Source organism: Linderina pennispora, assembly GCF_002104995.1.
Source record: "Linderina pennispora strain ATCC 12442 chromosome Unknown DL89scaffold_3, whole genome shotgun sequence".
Classification (NCBI taxonomy): domain Eukaryota; kingdom Fungi; phylum Kickxellomycota; class Kickxellomycetes; order Kickxellales; family Kickxellaceae; genus Linderina; species Linderina pennispora.
The window spans coordinates 1281856-1299368 of NW_024468251.1; the positions used below are offsets into that span (position 1 = coordinate 1281856).

Here is a 17513-nt window from a genome sequence, read left to right on the forward strand (position 1 = left end):
ACGCTGAAAGGGATGGAGCTGGAACACCACTATCCATCGTAAGTTAGAACTATTCCTAGGGTTGTATGCAGTAGGTATGGCGGAAAGGCGCAGGGACTGACCATTCTGGGAGGGAGGGCTTCTTAATATATGTAGACTGTACAGCAGTGGCATCACTTCGCTTGACGAGCTTGCAAAGGTAAGCCACAGAGAAAGGCAGGAGGATATGATCTGAGAAGCGGCCAAGTGCCGGAACAATAGGCAGGGTCGATTTGTTTGTTTTTTTTTCTTTGGATTCAGCAGACAGCACAGTATTGATGCATTTGGTTTGCTGTAGCTGGAAACGCTGATGCTACCGCGGCTGGGCGTCACACACCGCCCTGAGCTAGAGCGATTCGAGCAGCTGATTGCGTCGCTGCGGCGGGGGGCGGACGGATACACGGCACAAGGACGCGGACGCACGAATACGTTCAATGGCGATGATAGCGACAACGACCGGCAGATGCTGGCGGCAGCGGGGAGTCGGACGGTGCGGGCGCCGCGCACGACAAGCCTGTACAGCCAGGCGAACGGGTCGAGCTCGGGGATTCCACGAACGATCGGGCGGCAGGGGCTGCCTCCGGCGGGCAATGCAGCGATCGGCGGGATGCGACGGCGGACGACGCTGACGCCCGGACAGGGCATGTTTGGACGGGGTGATGAGACACCGCGGGCGCCGCGCCGGGTGGCAGGGGCAGCACCCGCGACCGTGGGACGAGTGCAGACGCACGCGTCGTTAACGGATATTCTGGAGCGCAGCAGCTCGTTTGCGGCAGGGCAGCGGGCAGGCGACAGCGATGAGGACCTGGAGCACGTTGTGCGGCAGAGTGGCAGGGGTGGGCTGGTCAATGCGTATGGGATTCCGACGCGGCCGACGACGGCAGGGCGGCGGACCAGCATGATTGGGCGCCCGCGCACGGCACGGCGGGAGAGTGGGGCAGTGTCGCGTGAACAGACAGTCTCGAATCTGCACGACAAAATCCGCGTGTGTGTGCGCAAGCGGCCGCTGAGCAGCCGCGAGCGCGAGCGCGGCGAGAAGGATGTGGCGGTGGTGCGGGGCCGACGCGGGATGTCGGTGATGGAGCCCAAGGTCAAGGTGGACATGACGCGGTATATCGAGGAGAGCCGGTTCCTGTTTGACGAAGTGTTCAGCGAGACGGCGACCAATGGCGATGTGTATGAGCGCACGGCCAAGCCGCTGGTGGAGTATGTGTTTGGCGGGGGCAATGCCACGTGCTTTGCCTATGGGCAGACGGGCAGCGGCAAGACATACACGATGCTGGACGTGCAGGACGGGCTGTACATCCGCGCAGCCGAGGATCTGTTTGCGCTGCTGGCACGGCCGGAGCATGGGCACCTACAGGCGTTTGTGACGTTCTACGAGATCTATCTGGTTGATCTGTATGATCTGCTGAACGACCGCAAGAAGCTGTTTGCTCGCGAGGACGCCAAGCAGAACGTGGTGGTGCAGAATGTGCGTGAGGTGCTGGTGCAGTCGCCGGAGGATCTAATGAGCGTGTTCGAGTATGGCAACGGGTGCCGCAGCACCGGGTCGACTGGCGCCAACGCCGACTCGTCGCGGTCGCATGCGATCCTGCAGATTTCGCTGAAGGATGTGTCGGGGCGGCGGCCGGTGATGCATGGCAAGCTGAGCTTCATTGACCTGGCCGGTAACGAGCGCGGGTCAGACCGCGGGGACCGGGTGGACAAGCGCACGCTGAAGGAGGGCTCGGAGATCAATAAGAGCCTACTGGCGCTGAAGGAGTGCATCCGCGCGCTGGACCTCAACAAGGCTCACCAGCCGTTCCGCGGTAGCAAGCTGACGCAGGTGCTGAAGGACTCGTTCATCGGCAACTCGCGTGCATGCATGGTGGCGACGATCTCACCGAACAGTGCCAACTGCGACAACACGCTGAACACACTGCGGTACGCCGACCGCGTCAAGGCCATGAAGGGCGCCAGCAGCAGCGCAGCTACCGCTGACGTTGACTCACCGATCAACGAGACCATCCCTGAGGGCGACTACTACGGCGCTGATCCCGACGGGTACGAGGACGACTCGGCCGAGCGCGCCGAGGAGTGGAACATGCAGGATGATGACGGCGACGACGACGAGTTTATGCAAACCGACTCAGTCGAGGGCAGTATCGAGCGGATGGACTGCGCGCCGCGCGAATCATTTGGTGATGTGGGCGCCATGTCGGAGGACGCGCCGTCGATTCTGGACGAACAGCCGGCGTTTGCCGAGGACGTGCGCATGGCGCCACGCGCCTACGGATCGCCAGCCGCCAAGGGCTACGTGGCCACGCGCCTGCCCAAGTCGCCGGTGGCTGCGCGCAGCAAGGGCTCGCGTCTGTCGAGCATCCTGGCTCGCACACGCAGCACTGCACCGCCCGAGGAGCCGCCGCGCAGCGCCTATGCACGAGTCCGTCCGCCGCCGTCACCGGCGATCGAGGAGCACCGCCCACGCAACGGGCAGGTGGTGTCGCCGGTGTACTCGTCGTCGGCAACTGGCGGAGTGGGGTCGTCGTCAGCTGGGCATTCGCCGCCGCCCAGCTCGAGCGACGGGCAGGCAGCGTTTGCCGGGCTGCGGCTGGCGGACGTGGATGCGTTTGTGAAACACCACCGCGCGGAGATCCGGGCGACAACCGAGGCGTGCAAAGAGGAGACCACGCTGATCAGCGCTTACACTGCACTGAGCTACGCGCAGCTGGCCCAGAATGCCCGCGGCGAGGCTGCGCAGGTGCGGGCCATGAGCTGGCAGCAGAGCCTGTCGGACAAGTACCACCTGGATGTGGCCTCGGGCCGTGTGACGCGCCTGCAGGACGCTGTGGTGTTTGACACCGTGGAGGATGCCAAGATGCATGAGGCCATGGAGTACCTGGAGCACTTGGACGAGGTGCTGGAGCGCAAGCAGCAGTCGGTGGTGAACCTGCGGAACGAGATCCGCAATATTGTGTGGAGCCGCGAGCGTTAGCTGATTTAAACTTCTCCTTTGTTGGTAATCGCATGACCTTTGGGGGTGTGCCTTCCTCTTTTTCTGCTCGCGAGATCAGCACCACAGGGGCTGCACGCCTGGTGACACGGGTGGTGGTCAGTGCGCTTCATGCCACCTTTATTTCTCCGCGCCCAGGTGGATAATTTTTGCCTGTCGCTGTGTCAGAAAAAGGAACCTTCACATGCTGCCAGAATGGCGCCAAACCACCAGGCCATGAGCCTTGTTTTTATTCTCGTGTGAATCCGGCTTCTCCCTATCAGCCCTTGCTCCTATTGCACCATGTAGTGCTGGTCCCACATAGAGGATGAGGCCCAGACTAGGCCGGGCACACAGAAACCGACACGCATCACGTCCGAACATTGCTCATGGACACTGCAGCTGGCTTGCTGAGCGATTCCGCCCTGGGGTTCTCACGCAGTCGGCGAGCACGCAGAAAAGAACCGGACCGCTAAATCATGCGAGAGCGCAATTCCACCCTGTTGTCCCTCGGAGATAAAGCCGAATGAGGAGGGCGTATCAAGTTGCACGGCCATCAAACCGACCACGCCGACGAAAACCGTGCCAGAAATTTTTTGCGTCGCCACTGGGTATAAAAATACCAGCAAATATCCTTTCCTGAAGGCGGGTTTCACGTTTGGTGGCCAATGGCGCACTGGCGATATTGGGTGGATTGGCTTTTTTTGTCAGTGGTCAGGCACACCCGAAAGCCTCTGGCCGCTTTGGCTTGAATTCCCCTGTGTTTCGCATTACCCAATCTATAAACAACGCCCCCCACCAGAGCACCTACTCTTGAATCACTAGGTCGTTTAGTTTTTCCTTCGTATATAAGCAGCAGCCGCCCTGCCCGTTAGCAGTCACAAAGATACCCCTCTCTTTTCTATTCCTGCTCTTCTATTGCAAATCCGCCCTCGCTCTTCTATTCACCCTTATGTCTGTATTACCACCTACCATGCATGCGCTTTCCTCCGCATTAGGGCCGCTTGACCACACAAAGCACATTGCCTTGCCCAAAGCCCTGCTCAAGCCCGAGCTCACTGCCACAGTTGGGTATGCGCGCACGGCCAACGCCTTCTCTTTGCCCTTCGGCCGCCTGACATCAGCGCACGAGGACGCGCAGAGCGAGGACAGGATGTACTCTGCCCTGCCAGCCCTTCCCTCGATGCTCAGCCCGTCGCCCCTGCAGAGCCTTGCCTTCTGGCACAACACGTGTGGGCCGCGCAAGGTGATAATATACCTGGAGCCCCGCCGGAGCTCGGCGCTGTATCTGGCGATTGAGGAGTTTTTCCGGGCATCGGCTGAGCTGGTCGGGTATACCGAGGCCCACCAGTACCATCCGCATATCTCGATGACCGGGTTTATTGACCTGGACGACTCAAACGGCGCCTCTGGCCACACGGTGTCGCGGATTGCCTGTGCTTTGCATAGGCGCGCCAAGTCCCTGGTGGGCCGGGGCGTGGTGCCGTGCGCGCGCACCATCAACACCATGCATGACTACCCGCACCACGGCACTCACAAGGTCGAGCTGGTGCTGGATACCCCGCAGGTGTTCCGCGAAATCATCGCTGAGGTGCAGCAGGAGGCGTGTCCGCATATCCGCCCGAAGCGCATCGGCCATATTAGCCTGGCGTACTACAACAAGCATGTCAAGACTGCCAATATGATGTCCGATGAGCAGGCTGAGCGCCTGGATGCTTTGGCGCGCAGCTTCCTGTATAACCCGGATATTTTCGACCCCGCCCGCAACCTGTGGGATATTGCCTTCTATGAGCTCGCATACAAGTCGCCGGTGCTGGATGTCCCGCACAAGTTCAACGAGATTGCGCGCTGGCAGCTGTGAACAAGCCCTCCCAGTTACTGTACAACATTTTTTTAATCTTTCGCATTTCCTGTATTTCTAGCGTTTTCAATACAACGGCGGTTTTTCTGAAACCGGAAACCACACTCGCTAGTGATAGCGCAGGCTTGCTTGCTGCTGCGTATCTGGCTCTGACCTCTCCCCACCACCAATCCGCCGGTTCCACTTTTCATTTTCGCGGGTCCCACTGAAAGTGCGGAATTGGGGAGAGGGGCAGTGTGGTCTATAGATAGGAACCACACGACCCGCTCCACTCGCGGCAGCAACAGAAATGCTAAACACTAGTGTACCTTTGAAGAAAAAAAACTGGTGTTGGCAGTAGAGACAAAAACATTGAACATCGTCCCTGGCGAGACAATAATAGTGGTGGCTTTTCCTCACTCGCCGTCCTTCTTGCTGCCCAGTTCGGCCTGCACGAGCTCAAACACCTTGAGCATCTTCCTCCTGGCGCCCAGAGCCGACACGCCGCGCGCCTGCAGCTGCTCGTCGTTCATCTGCACAATGTCGGTCCACTCGAGCCCGCCGAAGCACTCGGTGTACTTGTGCAGGCGCAGCGACCGCAGCCATGCTGGGATATCCTTGATCAGCTCAAAGTCCACCACGTCCTGCGGCTTGGGCCCAGCTGGCGACTGCGGCGGGTTGCCGTGCCTTGCAAACGTACCGCGCGACGGCGAGTTGGCCGCCGACCCGGCGTTGTTAGCGCCAATGCGGGCGGCCGAGTACGGCGTGTGCGGGGCCTGGTGCGGCGGGGCGCGTGCCTGGTAGTGCATGGCGCCGTAGCCGCTGCTGGGTGTGCGGATGGCCGCGTTTGGCTGCGCAAACTGCTGCGCCGACGCCAGCGCCGAGCCTATCGAGGCGCCCAGCTGCATGGTGTCGCGCGGCGACTTGACCGCAATGCTGAGCCGGTTGCTGATCGAGCGCCTGGTCGCAATGCTGCCGCGCGATGTGCCCAGATCGACCTTGCTGTCGAGCATCTGCGCCAGCGCCGAGGCATTCGGGTCCGGTCCCAGGTTGCCGTATGGCTCCAGGCTGTCGGTCAGTGACGACCACCGGAAGTCCTTGGGCTCCATGTCAATCATGCTGCCACGCGGCGTCCCCTGCTGCCCAAACACGTTGTTGCTCTGCCGCCGCGACCCGGCCACCCCGAGCTGCATGTCCACGCCCAGGTTGCTGCCCGTGCTCTGTCGGTTCGTGCGCCAGTCTGGGTTCGCATCTGCCTCGTTCGAGCTCTTGGGTCGCTCACCCGTGCTGCCCAGCCCGCTGCGTCGCGCCATGTCCACCGGCATCGGACTGTTGAGAGCCGAGCCGCCAGCAGCACCGCTCAGCCCCCACTTGGCCGCTGCTGCTGCATGCACGTCGCCGCTGCTGCCCAGCAGGATGTTGTCCGATGATGCGTTGCCACCGCCCACCGCCCACCCGGCTCCCTTCTGGCCCACCACTGCCTGCTGCGCGTGCGGACCGCCAGGGTACGAGCCTATGGGCCCGTCGTAGCTCATGCGCACGCCACCCTGGCCTGCTGCGAGCTTGTTGTACGTCCCCTGGACCGCAATCGAATGGCGCTCCTTCTGATCCGCGCCACCGTCGTCAACCACCGCTGGCGGCTGGTAGTTCGGGTCGAGCTTGAGCATCTGCTGCAGAATGGTGATGAAAAAGCGCACCTGCAGATCCGAGCAGTGCTGCATCAGCGAGTACAGCGCCGCCGTCCGCTCCGGCTCCGACAGCACCGAGAACCACTGGTCAATCGCGTTCAGCTCGTCCTTGAACACCGGGTCCAGGCTCACCTTGGCCATGTCCTCCAGCATGTCCTCAAACTGCGTCAGGCTCTCAAACCACTTGTCTACGCTCTCGGCCTCGGGCAGCGCATGTGGCGCATTGGCAAAAAATATCTCCGATGCTGGCCGCTCGCTCTTGGTGAACGGTGCTGCCGGCGGCGCAGGGTTGAACTGCGACCCGCTGGATCCATTCGTCGACGATGACGACGACGACGACGTGCGCATGTTCGCAGGGCCATTCGGAGCTGTAGTGTTCGCTGACATCATAATACTTTTTCCTTCCTGATTTCAAGAAAATTCGCCGATGCCTATTCCTATAGACCAGAGGTGTTCAGGGAAAGGGAGCGGGGGAGGGAGAGTGGGTGGGGGCGAAGTCTTGATGATATCAGCCTAGGCTGATGAGAATGCACTCGTTCTTTTTTCCAACAACTTTCTTAGCAAGACAAGAGCAAAGGCGACGTACCTGCTTGGTATGTAATGTGGAACAAAGTGCCGGCACTAGTGTGTTTGGTACAAGCGAAGTCTCTGTGCAGTGCTCGTAGCGAGAGCGCGTGTTTCTCTGCCGAGCTCTGGATGCGTAAAGGGTTATATAGCGACCCGTCAAGGGGAAAACAAGGTATAAAGGACAAGAAAATTTTCTCTGTCAAAGAATAGAAAGAGAGAGAAAAGGACTGGGAAAACTGGTCTGAGAGGAAAGAAACGCAAGTCGAATTGCAAAGACGGAAGAACCGGAGATGAGCCTGCAATTCAGAGTGTGCAAATGGCAGCCTTGAAATAACGGCCGACAGGCATGCGACACAGCTGGCCGACCTCGAAGGCTGCTGCAGCTGCAAATCAGCCAGATCAAACTTCGATGCCGTGATCACAGCATCGCCGGTGGCGGGTGTGCCACTGTTGTCATCTGGCTCTCGCTTTTTTGCATGCTGCTGACCCACCCGTGTGGCAAGACGGGCCTGGCAGGAAACAGAAGCGGGAGGGCATTTTTAAGCATCATTTAGGGTTCGAGCGATGCGCCGTCTGTGCAAAGCAGCTGAACAGGGCTGCCAGGGCACAGTCCACCGGCGACCGGGATGCGGTGTGTGTACGGTAGAAGTGCGGCGGCAGACGCAAAAATATTCGGCGTGCCCGCTTTTGAACACGGACAAGAAAAAATTTTTTCCCTTCTTTTCTGCTCGCTCCAAAATATTTTTATTTTACTCTTTCTCCTTGACAGCTTCTCTTCGTCCTTCTCTCTCTCTTTTCTCTTGCCTGTCCAATTCCTACATCGTCCCCCACCCTTTCCTTCTATTTCTTCAACCCCTCTCTCCTGTTGGCTTACTAAAAGGTAATTGCATTTCTCCCGTCGCAATAGCGCTTCGTCTCGTTGGTCGTCCCAGCAGCCCCACTTGCATTTCGGTCGCGGATTATGTAGTAGAAAACACAGCTCTGAACATTTTGAATTTCCAGTATAGTTATTCATTCGGACGAACATGGCAGATGACAGCGTGAATGTCGACTCTATTATCCAGCGTCTGTTGGAAGGTAAGGAATCACCGCTACGGCACTGCGCTTGTTTTGGCTGAGCTTGCTGCTGTGTTCTGTTCCTTTCTCTCCCCTCCCCTGGCGTGTCCGAATTTGGCCTTTGCAGAACCACATACGCACACTCCGTGTGACTCCGTGTGACTCCGTGCGACTCCGTGAAGCGCCTCGAATACCTCATTTCATCCATGCTGTTGGTGGCCCTGCGACGCGTGCTTGTGATGCTGAAATTGCAATGCATTTGAAACGTAAATAACTCTCTGCAGCACCTTGCACCTATGCTGCAGCTGTCAGCTGGCCGATCTCTAAGCAGTGTACCCACATCTATGTGAATCATAGCAGTGGGTCAGTGGGTGCCGTAACCACGCTCGTATGTTCTGTCTCTTGTGTGTGTAGCGTCCGGCTCTACTACCTTCGACTTTTTTTAAAAATCGCAACAGCTAAAAATGTTGACATTTCACACGTGCTAACAATACCGGCTGCTCCTGCCATTGGCAAAAATAGTGCGTGGCTCGCGACCCGGGAAGGAGGTACAGCTCCAGGAGAACGAGATCCACTGGTTGTGCGTGACAGCGCGTGAGATCTTTATCAGCCAGCCGATCCTGCTTGAGCTCGAGGCGCCGATTAAGATCTGCGGAGATATCCATGGACAGTACTACGACCTGCTCCGATTGTTCGAGTACGGCGGGTTCCCGCCAGAGGCGAACTACCTGTTCCTGGGCGACTACGTCGACCGCGGCAAGCAGTCGCTGGAGACAATATGCCTTCTGCTGGCGTACAAAATCAAGTACCCAGAGAACTTTTTCATTCTGCGCGGCAACCACGAGTGCGCGAGCATCAACCGGATCTACGGGTTCTACGACGAGTGCAAGCGGCGGTACAACATTAAGCTGTGGAAGACATTCACGGACTGCTTCAACTGCCTGCCTATTGCAGCGATTATCGACGAGAAGATCTTCTCGATGCACGGCGGCCTGTCGCCGGACCTGATCAGCATGGACCAGATCAAGCGGGTGATGCGCCCGACCGACGTGCCGGACACCGGACTGCTGTGCGATCTCCTGTGGTCGGACCCCGACAAGGACATCAACGGCTGGAGCGAGAACGACCGCGGCGTATCGTTCACGTTTGGCCCCGACATTGTGTACAAGTTCCTGCAGCGGCACGACCTAGACCTGGTGTGCCGTGCTCACCAGGTCGTCGAAGATGGCTATGAATTCTTTGCAAAGAGGAAACTGGTCACGCTGTTCTCTGCACCCAACTACTGCGGAGAGTTTGACAATGCCGGAGCCATGATGTCAGTCGATGATACGCTGATGTGCTCGTTCCAGATCTTGAAGCCGGCGGAGAAGAAGCCCAGGGGTGGCCGACGCCGTTAAACAGCAGAACCAACAACAACAACAAAACTAATCGCTTTGGCAAGAGTCGTTGCGGAGATGAATTTCTTGGTGGGCTTTTATGTGTCTAAACTTTTCTTATTGTCGGTCTCTTTTCAAGGTGTTGCAAATTCTCTCTTCTTCCTACTGCTTCATCCCTCCCCTTCCAGCCTAGCCTATGCTGAGAGCCTGTGCAGTCTTCAAGAGGCTGCGGAATGCCTGTGCTCTATCAGGGTCATTTTTTTATTCTAGCCCCATTAGCTGAATCTTTTATTTTTATGTCTGTTTTTTTGAAGACTACCTCTCACACACAGGTTCAGTACATCCACATGCTTAGTTACATAAATGCCGTAGTGGGTATGCATAAGAGGACATGAGAAATGATGCTAAAGTACATGAGGATGCAATACCGGCGGTCAACGGCGGTATTGCGCTTAGAACACCCAAGAGACTGTATGATGTCACTTGCGGGCTAGGGAGAGGCCATGTTCACAAGAAGGAAAACTTGGGATCGGACACGACGGTGTGGCTGCTGCTGTTGGTGCTTGACAGGTAGCTCGAATCCTGGTAGGTGGTGGACATAGGCTTCGGCGCGTATGTGCCAGCACAGTCATCGGCCGGAGCCTTGGGGAACGGCTTGACATGTCCAGGCAGCTTGGTACGGGCCTTGTACGTAAACAAAAGAACCAGCAGCGACCCGATTACATACACGGCGACAAAGACCTCTGCAGCATAAAACATGCGCTTCGCATGCGGGCCGATCTTGTTCTTGCTTTCGCCTTCCTGGATCTCAGGCAGCATTGGGTCGTACGAGAGAAGGGCTCCAACAAGGGCGTTCATGCCGGTGAAGCCCAGCGCGTGGGTGCGGGACATCCAGATGTCCCAGTGCTTCTTCTTTGTGAAGATAAAGTAGCCGGCGGTGGCAAATACGACAAGCATGATCAGGGCACGGATTGCGGTGTGCACGATCGGGAAAAAGTGGTGGGTCGTGGTCTTGAGCTCGTAGATGGCGAACATGAGGAGGGTTGAGGCATTGAGCAGGTGCTGGGCGGTGAAGATGGACCACGGCAGGACCTTGCGCAGAAGGATCACCTCGGGGCGCCGGTTCACGGACTTTGAGACCTCGTCGCCGGCGATACCGAGCGCTCCGCTGAAGATGCTTTTGGCTGAGAATGGCATGGTAGTCGTGAGAAATGCAAGTGTCGTTAAGAAATGTATAAATGGGCGATGAGGTACGAATTCGGGATGGAGGGGACTTGAGATCGCTTTTATACTGGATTCCAAGAATGGTGGCACTGGGGGAGGCAAGCGTCATTATCTCGCTGCAAAGTCTGTCTCCTGAACCACGCTTTATGTCCAAAAATATGATGTTATTTTTCACATCTGCTCGTCGCTATTATAAAGCCGACAAGACTTTTTACCGTTATTGAATAGCAGAAATTATATTTCTGGGTCGTAAGTCTGTGCGCATTCTCTTGCATTCGTAGGCATTATATCGTTCACAAACAACGTCCAGTTTTCTTTTGCGAAAGCAGACACTGCGAGTCAGTCAATTTGCAAACTCAGTAGCTGGCCTCCGAGCATATGCAAGTCTCTGAGCTGCATTAGTGGGTGCTGATGCTGCTGGCTGTGCCTGACATATCCGCAATATCGGTATGTCAGTGCTGTGGTCTGAAGCAGCCCCCTGCTCTTAAATACAATGGGGGCTACCCACGGAAGACAGCCTCTTCCGACTCCTAGACATATTTTTCATTATCACACATCAGCATCACTTTTCTGCATTTCACCGTTAACTTAATCAGCATGACATACGACACTGGATCGAATATGGACTATTACGGTCTAAAGGATGCAAACAGGTCGGTTAGCAGCGACTTCCTGTCCGATGGAAATTGGCCAAACAATGACGACACTCTCCGTGGCGCGAGCAATGGTCAGAGCACGCCAGACTACTCTATCAAGCTCACACCTTCGGCAGCACGCGTCCATGGCAGCCATCTGAACCGCAGCATCTACAGCGACATGGGCGGTTCCGAACGAAAAGCCTGAGCGGCAGTTCCCGCTTCGATTCCCTAGCATCCCGCACACCGACGTCGATGTGTCACATATTCCTACGACAAAGTACACATTTGCGCTCAAGCTCCTGCGCATGGTGAACACGGGGATCAGTGCGCTCCTAATAAGCGTCATTCTGGCCATGGAAATATACATGCTGCTCAACCAGCGGGGCGTAATCATCATCCCGCTGTTCGTGTGCCGGCTCATCCTTGTGGGCGCGCTGGTGGTCCTGGTCCTCTGCGACTGGGCGGTGCTGCCAAAGATGTTTTATTTTTTCCCAATGTACGACGACAACCGCAGCTGGAAGGGGCTCGGGTTCAGCCAGATCGTCGTAGCGTTTTTTGTGCTTGGTGACTCAACGCTGGTCGGGATGCAGAGCGACGAAGGAAGGTTCGCCAAGGTGCTGTTCCCGTGCGCGGTCACTTTCGGGTGCCTGATGGTTGGCGTTGGGATCACGTACTTTGTCGCCGGTGTTATTGGCGGGGCTCGGCTCAAGGTCGATCGCAAGGAGCGCAAGGTGTTTGCCACCGGCATGGAAGCTTAGATTGGCCAGCAGCCGAGCTGCAGCAGTAAAGGCGTTGCCTTTTTGGGACGCGTGGGAACAGGCGGCTCTGATAGATTGCCATCGCCCGGCGCTTGCTCCCCATCCCCCTGACCCACGAAGGCGCGCCCCTGGACAGGTATCTGGCCATCGCCCACCCGCCGCAGGTTTAAAAGGGCACATGCACAGCGGGCCGGCGCCAGCAAGCAGCATACCTTATCTTTTCTTAACCAGCTTTTTTTACATAAACCATGTCGTGCACTTTTGTCCCGGTCTCCCCCTCCAGCGATTTCTCTCTGCAGAACCTGCCGTTTGGCATCTTCTCGACGGCGTCTACTCCGGCGCGCGTGGGCGTGGCCATCGGCGAGTACGTGCTCGACCTGACGGCGCTTTCCAAGCACGGTCTGTTCTCGCACATCTCTGATCTGCAGGCCGAGGCGGTCTTCAGCCAGCCCTCGCTGAACGCATACATGGCGCTGGGACGGCCGGTGTGGGTCGCTGTTCGCGCTGCGCTGCAGGAGTTCCTGACCAACTCTGCGCACCCCGCCCGCTCCGTGTCGGTCTCGGACGTGGCCGTGGAGCAGTCCTCGGTGACGATGCACCTGCCGGCCAAGATCGGCGACTACACAGATTTCTACGCGTCGCGCGAGCACGCGACGAACGTGGGAGTGATGTTCCGCGGCAAGGACAATGCGCTGATGCCCAACTGGACGCATCTGCCGGTGGGCTACCACGGACGGGCGTCGTCGGTGGTGGTGTCGGGCACGCCTCTGAGGCGGCCGAACGGGCAGCGGCGCCCGGATGCGACGAAGCCGCCTGTGTTTGGCCCGTCTGTGCGCGTGGACTATGAGCTCGAGATGGCGCTGTTTGTGGGCCCTGGCAATGAGCTCGGCGAGCCGCTGACGATGGCGCAGGCCGAGGAGCGCATGTTTGGCGTTGTGCTGATGAACGACTGGAGCGCGCGCGATATCCAGGCCTGGGAGTACGTGCCGCTGGGCCCGTTCCTGGGCAAGAACTTTGGCACCACGATCTCGCCCTGGGTCGTCACCATGGAGGCGCTCGAGCCGTTCCGTGTTGCGCAGCCGGCTCAGGATCCTGAGCCCCTGCCCTACCTGCGTGACTCGACCAGCTCGGGCTACGACATCCAGCTCAAGGTGGAGATCAAGCCGAGCGGCTCGGACGAGTACTATGCGCTGACCAACTCGAACCTCAAGTACATGTACTGGTCGCTGAAGCAGCAGCTGACCCACCACGCCATCAACGGGTGCAGCATGCAGCCGGGTGACCTGCTGGGCACCGGCACCATCAGCGGACCCACCGAGGACAGCTTCGGGTCGATGCTCGAGCTGTCGTGGTCTGGCAAGAACGACATCAAGCTGGGCGACTCGGGCCTCACGCGCAAGTTCGTTGATGACAACGACGAGGTCCGGGTCACCGGCTTCTGCCAGGGCGACGGCTTCCGGGTCGGCTTTGGCGAGTGCGTTGGCCAGATCCTGCCGGCCAAGCAGCTCGACTTGTAAGACGCCAGTTATCCTTTGAAAAAAATAAGAATTTCCGCACTGGGAGTTAGTGTAGATCCTGTCTTGTGAGGGGGCTGGGGCTAGCGATTGGTTAGTCGGGGCTGGAGAAGGGCCCGGGCAGCGACGATGCGGGCAGAAGATAGATAGGTGACTGGCGGTCACATGCAAGGGCAGCCCTCGGCGCACTTATTCTGGCGGCTGGGTCTGGAGACTGGAAACCTATAAAAGCCAGCAGCAGCCGTCGCCGAGGAGAAGTCAAAACGCTTTGCTTTATCGTTCATCTGACCATTCTTTTTCCTTCCTGTTTTTCTCCGTGACTGCTACTACTCTTTTTTTGCAACCCTCATATTTCCGCCTTAGCACTGGAGCCCAGCGCACCGTAGCCCGCGAGTTTTCTTCAAAGTCCATGCTGACCACAAAAGCCCGCCAGGACCTCTTCCAGAGGTTTGCCTCCAAAGAAATAACAAAGCTGACGGTACGTGTGGCAGCAGCACTAGGCAGCCATGATGGACCTTGCCACATTCTTTGCTAATCTTCTCCATCCATCCTTATCTCCCCCATGTAGCTCAGTCAGTTTTACACGGCTGGAAGGTAGGGCAAACAAAAGCAGTGATGCAAATGCGTCATATCCGCACGCATAGGATTTATGCAGGCGACGTTGCTTATCACCCCCTCTTAATATCGTAGACACCTGCTGAAGCATCGCAAGAACGGCACGGACGGATTCACCGCCTTCCAGCTCACAGCAAATTTCCTGTACCGCGAGCTGCCGGTGCGAATTGGCCAGACGATCAACGGCCTGGAGCAGAATCCGTCGCCGTACAAGATTGGCAAAGTGCCACAGCTGCGCACACTGCTGGAGCGATACACCGACGACCTCACGCTGCTGGTAAGCCAGACACCAGCACCCAGCACACCAGACAATAACACCCAGTTCGTCAATGCGCTGCGGCGGTTGAAGGGTCGGTACCGGGAACACATGTGGACCATGGCGCAGGGCCTGCGCGAGCTGTCGGCAGCCATCCGCGACGAGAATCCTGACATTGTGCCGAAATTTCTGCGGCCCTCGGCGGCGCGGCGGCGGCGAATGGGTGGGAAGGCGCCGCATCACCTGTCATCAACACTGGCGTACCCCGACCTGTCGGCGCCGATGGCCTATCTGGCACCCAGCGGCAAAATGGTGATGACCGATCCCGCCGCATGGTCGGCGAGCGGTGAGCCGGCGCAGCCGCAGCAGTGGGCGGCCAACCGGGTGTGCAGCGAGTTCTGCAACGAGCCGCAGTGCCGCAACCCGCGGCTCTGGGACGGCGACTCGACGCGGCGGTGCGCCGAGAACCAGACACGGCGGCTGTTTGACTGGGTGTACTCGATGAGCCTGGGCACGCAGCTGCTGATTGAGGACCACATGTCCATCCACGACCACGGCCGCAATCTGGTACAGATTATCCAGCCGCTGGAGATCGCCACGCGTGCCGCCCATGACGCCAGCATTACGTGCCAGCGGCACTACGGCTTTGCGCCGCCAGTAGTGCGTGTCATCGCACCGCAGCCAACCACCACCACGACGTATGTGCCGCACCACTTGTACAGCCTGCTGTTCGAGCTGCTGAAGAACGCGCTGCGGGCCACTGTTGAGACTCACCGTGGTTCAAAGTTCCCGCCTGTCAAGCTGATCATGGCGAGCGGCGACGAGGACGTAGCATTCAAGGTCAGCGACGAGGGCGGCGGCATCCCGCTGTCGCAGGTCGATGCGATCTGGTCGTACCTAGGCACCACCGAGCACCCGGTCGAGCCCAGCACCCGGTCCAAGACTGATACCATGAGCTCCATATCGTTCATGAAGCACGCTGCCGACATGCCCTTGTTTGGTGCCGGCCACAGCCTGCCGATGGCGCGCCAGCTGGCCCGATACTTTGGCGGCGACTTGGACTTGGTATCGATGGAGGGCGTAGGCACCGACTTCTACCTACACCTATCACGTTCCAAGAACGTCGTTGAGCACATGCCCGACATCACCGACTTCATGAGCACCATGGCCAGCGACTCGCTGGCATCGTCATCACCCACGGTGTAGGGGCTATTTAACTACTTGTTTCCAATATTGTACTGTAAAAAAAAGCTTCTTACTCGCTTGCCACTGCTGGTTCCTGCGCCCGCTGCTTCAGCTTGTTCATCTTCTCCATCATCTCGCCGACACTCTCTGTGCACTCGTACAGATCGCGCAGGCTGTCGATGCAGACGGCCGGGTTGTCCGAGTTCTTGTTCAGGCACGCCTGGTACTTGTCGATCGTCGGCTGGCACGACATGCGGACCATCTTCATCAGAGTGACATTCTCGTCTGTGCACTTGGTCAGCGCCTTGCGCAGCTCCAGGCAATCAACCTTCCATGTCTGCTCGTGTCCGTCCACGCATGATGCGTATGCCTGGACGTGCTCGCCGCAGTGCTTGTTTACTTCGTCCAATGTCTGGTCCATTGTAGTGATTTTGCTGTTGGAATGTGAAGAGAGTGAAATTGAAATTCTTGGCAGCGAGAGATAGAAAGCTTACGCTAAACTCTGGGAGTCCTTTCGTGTCAAGCGAACCACTATCTACGCATAAACCAATTAGCGGACGGTCTTTCCTTTTCCGGTTCTCCAGAATGCCGCGAGTTGTCTGGCCAAATTCCTTAAACAACTCCAAAAAAAAAAAGACCATACACGTGATTTTTGTGGATGAACACCCTGCTAGGCGAAATTGCACACATAACTGGTACCTACAAGCTGTGCATTGGAGGTACACATAGCATCTCAGTTGCAATGGCACATTCTGGCCTGCAGAGTACGCAGCAAGTTTCCAAGACTGGTTCAGACAAGACCGGCAACCAGTAGCCGGTTTTCTACATGGCAAGGAGGCTTGCGCGAAAGTCGCAAACTGGGAGAAGGCTTTGGCCAGAAACAGGCGGTATGCTGCGCAAATTCGCAAATTCGATGCCTTCTCTTTTTCTCCTCTTCTAAGCCCTAGCTTTTCTGACTACATGCCATCTAGCATCATTATTATTTGCTCCACGGGCTTTGGGCTCCCTCGCTATGTGGATAGTAGCATCAGCCGAGACGTCGCACAGGCAGGAAACGAACTAGAATCTCATAGGCCGCTTCGACAGCTTCAGCCACTACAGACCCATCTCCTATGTTCCCCACACGACATGGGTTTCTTGCACCCTCCCCGTACGAGTCGCAGTTTGTGGTGTCCCTGGCGGTGTGGAGAGAGTTAGATGGCGATGGACCAGTATGCCCAGAGCCCCTGGATCACGTCTGGGAGATTCGTAGGCATACTGAGCCAGCCATTAAGGCTAAGGAGAAAGCCGGGGAGGCAGAGGAGGAGGCAGAGAAAGAACACGCAGAAAACCAGAACTTGGAACTGAATGCAGGCCAGTTGCGGAATCCTGCGATCTGTTTTTTCAGGCAGTTATCAGCAACTCATGTACTGGCAAGACTACGTTCGAGATGTACAGAACTTTTGAATCGAGGTGTGCTGAGTTCTGGAGAGAGTCTAGCTCTCTTTATGAGATAAGCTGTGCACCCACACAAGAACCCTCGTCAGCAACCACCCAAGCGATCCTGGCTATGGCAGCTGCCAACAGGGCCATGCAGCGGATCAAGGACCTTTTAGGCTTCAGACTCTGAACACCAGACAGCTGCTGGCAACTACCGTTTACGCCAGTATATGTAGTAGGCCAACAGAATATTTCATGCCACGTTTTCAGCACTTCAGCCTCAATATACAGTTTGGCGGCACACCTGCATGCCGAGGGACCAGACAAGAGGTCTGCTAATGGTAGCATCTCGAGTCAGCAACTGATACGGTAGATATGCCATTGA

The 17513-nt window shown here is 57.4% G+C and overlaps 9 protein-coding genes across 9 annotated transcripts; 6 read left to right on the forward strand and 3 right to left on the reverse strand.

The window, feature by feature from the left end:
* Window positions 1-129: 129 nt before the first annotated feature.
* DL89DRAFT_112201 (kinesin-domain-containing protein) lies at window positions 130-3158 on the forward strand. Its single transcript, XM_040883116.1, has 2 exons — window positions 130-178; window positions 317-3158. Exon 2 carries the CDS (start codon window positions 329-331, stop codon window positions 2993-2995), a length of 2667 nt encoding a protein of 888 aa, XP_040745756.1. The 5' UTR covers window positions 130-178; window positions 317-328; the 3' UTR covers window positions 2996-3158.
* Window positions 3159-3791: 633 nt separating this feature from the next.
* DL89DRAFT_265923 (uncharacterized protein) lies at window positions 3792-4961 on the forward strand. The gene has a single exon (XM_040886886.1). The coding sequence runs from the start codon at window positions 3966-3968 to the stop codon at window positions 4851-4853; it is 888 nt and encodes a 295-aa protein (XP_040745757.1). The 5' UTR covers window positions 3792-3965; the 3' UTR covers window positions 4854-4961.
* A 185-nt stretch (window positions 4962-5146) lies between these two features.
* On the reverse strand, window positions 5147-7015 carry DL89DRAFT_112110 (uncharacterized protein). Its single transcript, XM_040883115.1, has one exon. The coding sequence runs from the start codon at window positions 6908-6910 to the stop codon at window positions 5249-5251; it is 1662 nt and encodes a 553-aa protein (XP_040745758.1). The 5' UTR covers window positions 6911-7015; the 3' UTR covers window positions 5147-5248.
* Window positions 7016-7932: 917 nt separating this feature from the next.
* On the forward strand, window positions 7933-9540 carry DL89DRAFT_244664 (serine/threonine-specific protein phosphatase PP1 catalytic subunit; the record flags this gene model as incomplete). The annotated part of the gene is made up of 3 exons (XM_040885071.1): window positions 7933-7967; window positions 8095-8164; window positions 8666-9540. The coding sequence occupies exons 2-3, from the start codon at window positions 8113-8115 to the stop codon at window positions 9538-9540; spliced, it is 927 nt and encodes a 308-aa protein (XP_040745759.1). The 5' UTR covers window positions 7933-7967; window positions 8095-8112.
* A 430-nt stretch (window positions 9541-9970) lies between these two features.
* DL89DRAFT_112210 (uncharacterized protein) lies at window positions 9971-10750 on the reverse strand. The gene has a single exon (XM_040883117.1). The coding sequence runs from the start codon at window positions 10714-10716 to the stop codon at window positions 10027-10029; it is 690 nt and encodes a 229-aa protein (XP_040745760.1). The 5' UTR covers window positions 10717-10750; the 3' UTR covers window positions 9971-10026.
* A 532-nt stretch (window positions 10751-11282) lies between these two features.
* DL89DRAFT_265925 (uncharacterized protein) lies at window positions 11283-12146 on the forward strand. The gene is made up of 2 exons (XM_040886887.1): window positions 11283-11520; window positions 11582-12146. The coding sequence occupies exons 1-2, from the start codon at window positions 11341-11343 to the stop codon at window positions 12137-12139; spliced, it is 738 nt and encodes a 245-aa protein (XP_040745761.1). The 5' UTR covers window positions 11283-11340; the 3' UTR covers window positions 12140-12146.
* Window positions 12147-12387: 241 nt separating this feature from the next.
* Window positions 12388-16218, forward strand: DL89DRAFT_321391 (Fumarylacetoacetase; the record flags this gene model as incomplete). The annotated part of the gene is made up of 2 exons (XM_040891278.1): window positions 12388-13652; window positions 14344-16218. 2 exons carry the CDS (start codon window positions 12388-12390, stop codon window positions 15728-15730), a joined length of 2652 nt encoding a protein of 883 aa, XP_040745762.1. The 3' UTR covers window positions 15731-16218.
* On the reverse strand, window positions 15732-16218 carry DL89DRAFT_265926 (uncharacterized protein). Its single transcript, XM_040886888.1, has one exon. It carries the CDS (start codon window positions 16128-16130, stop codon window positions 15780-15782), a length of 351 nt encoding a protein of 116 aa, XP_040745763.1. The 5' UTR covers window positions 16131-16218; the 3' UTR covers window positions 15732-15779.
* A 377-nt stretch (window positions 16219-16595) lies between these two features.
* On the forward strand, window positions 16596-17437 carry DL89DRAFT_265927 (uncharacterized protein). The gene has a single exon (XM_040886889.1). It carries the CDS (start codon window positions 16822-16824, stop codon window positions 17203-17205), a length of 384 nt encoding a protein of 127 aa, XP_040745764.1. The 5' UTR covers window positions 16596-16821; the 3' UTR covers window positions 17206-17437.
* Window positions 17438-17513: the final 76 nt, after the last annotated feature.

What these genes read in the sequence shown, in the direction of transcription:
- DL89DRAFT_112201 (XM_040883116.1), top strand. Translation starts at nt 329, where the DNA reads ATGCTACCGCGGCTGGGCGTCACACACCGCCCTGAGCTAGAGCGATTC.
- DL89DRAFT_265923 (XM_040886886.1), top strand. Translation starts at nt 3,966, where the DNA reads ATGCATGCGCTTTCCTCCGCATTAGGGCCGCTTGACCACACAAAGCAC.
- DL89DRAFT_112110 (XM_040883115.1), bottom strand. Translation starts at nt 6,910, where the DNA reads ATGATGTCAGCGAACACTACAGCTCCGAATGGCCCTGCGAACATGCGC.
- DL89DRAFT_112210 (XM_040883117.1), bottom strand. Translation starts at nt 10,716, where the DNA reads ATGCCATTCTCAGCCAAAAGCATCTTCAGCGGAGCGCTCGGTATCGCC.
- DL89DRAFT_265925 (XM_040886887.1), top strand. Translation starts at nt 11,341, where the DNA reads ATGACATACGACACTGGATCGAATATGGACTATTACGGTCTAAAGGAT. An exon ending in TCACACCTTCGGCAGCACGC is followed by an intron (nt 11,521 to 11,581) that starts GTCCATGGCAGC and finishes CCGAACGAAAAG; the next exon opens with CCTGAGCGGCAGTTCCCGCT.
- DL89DRAFT_265926 (XM_040886888.1), bottom strand. Translation starts at nt 16,130, where the DNA reads ATGGACCAGACATTGGACGAAGTAAACAAGCACTGCGGCGAGCACGTC.
- DL89DRAFT_265927 (XM_040886889.1), top strand. Translation starts at nt 16,822, where the DNA reads ATGTTCCCCACACGACATGGGTTTCTTGCACCCTCCCCGTACGAGTCG.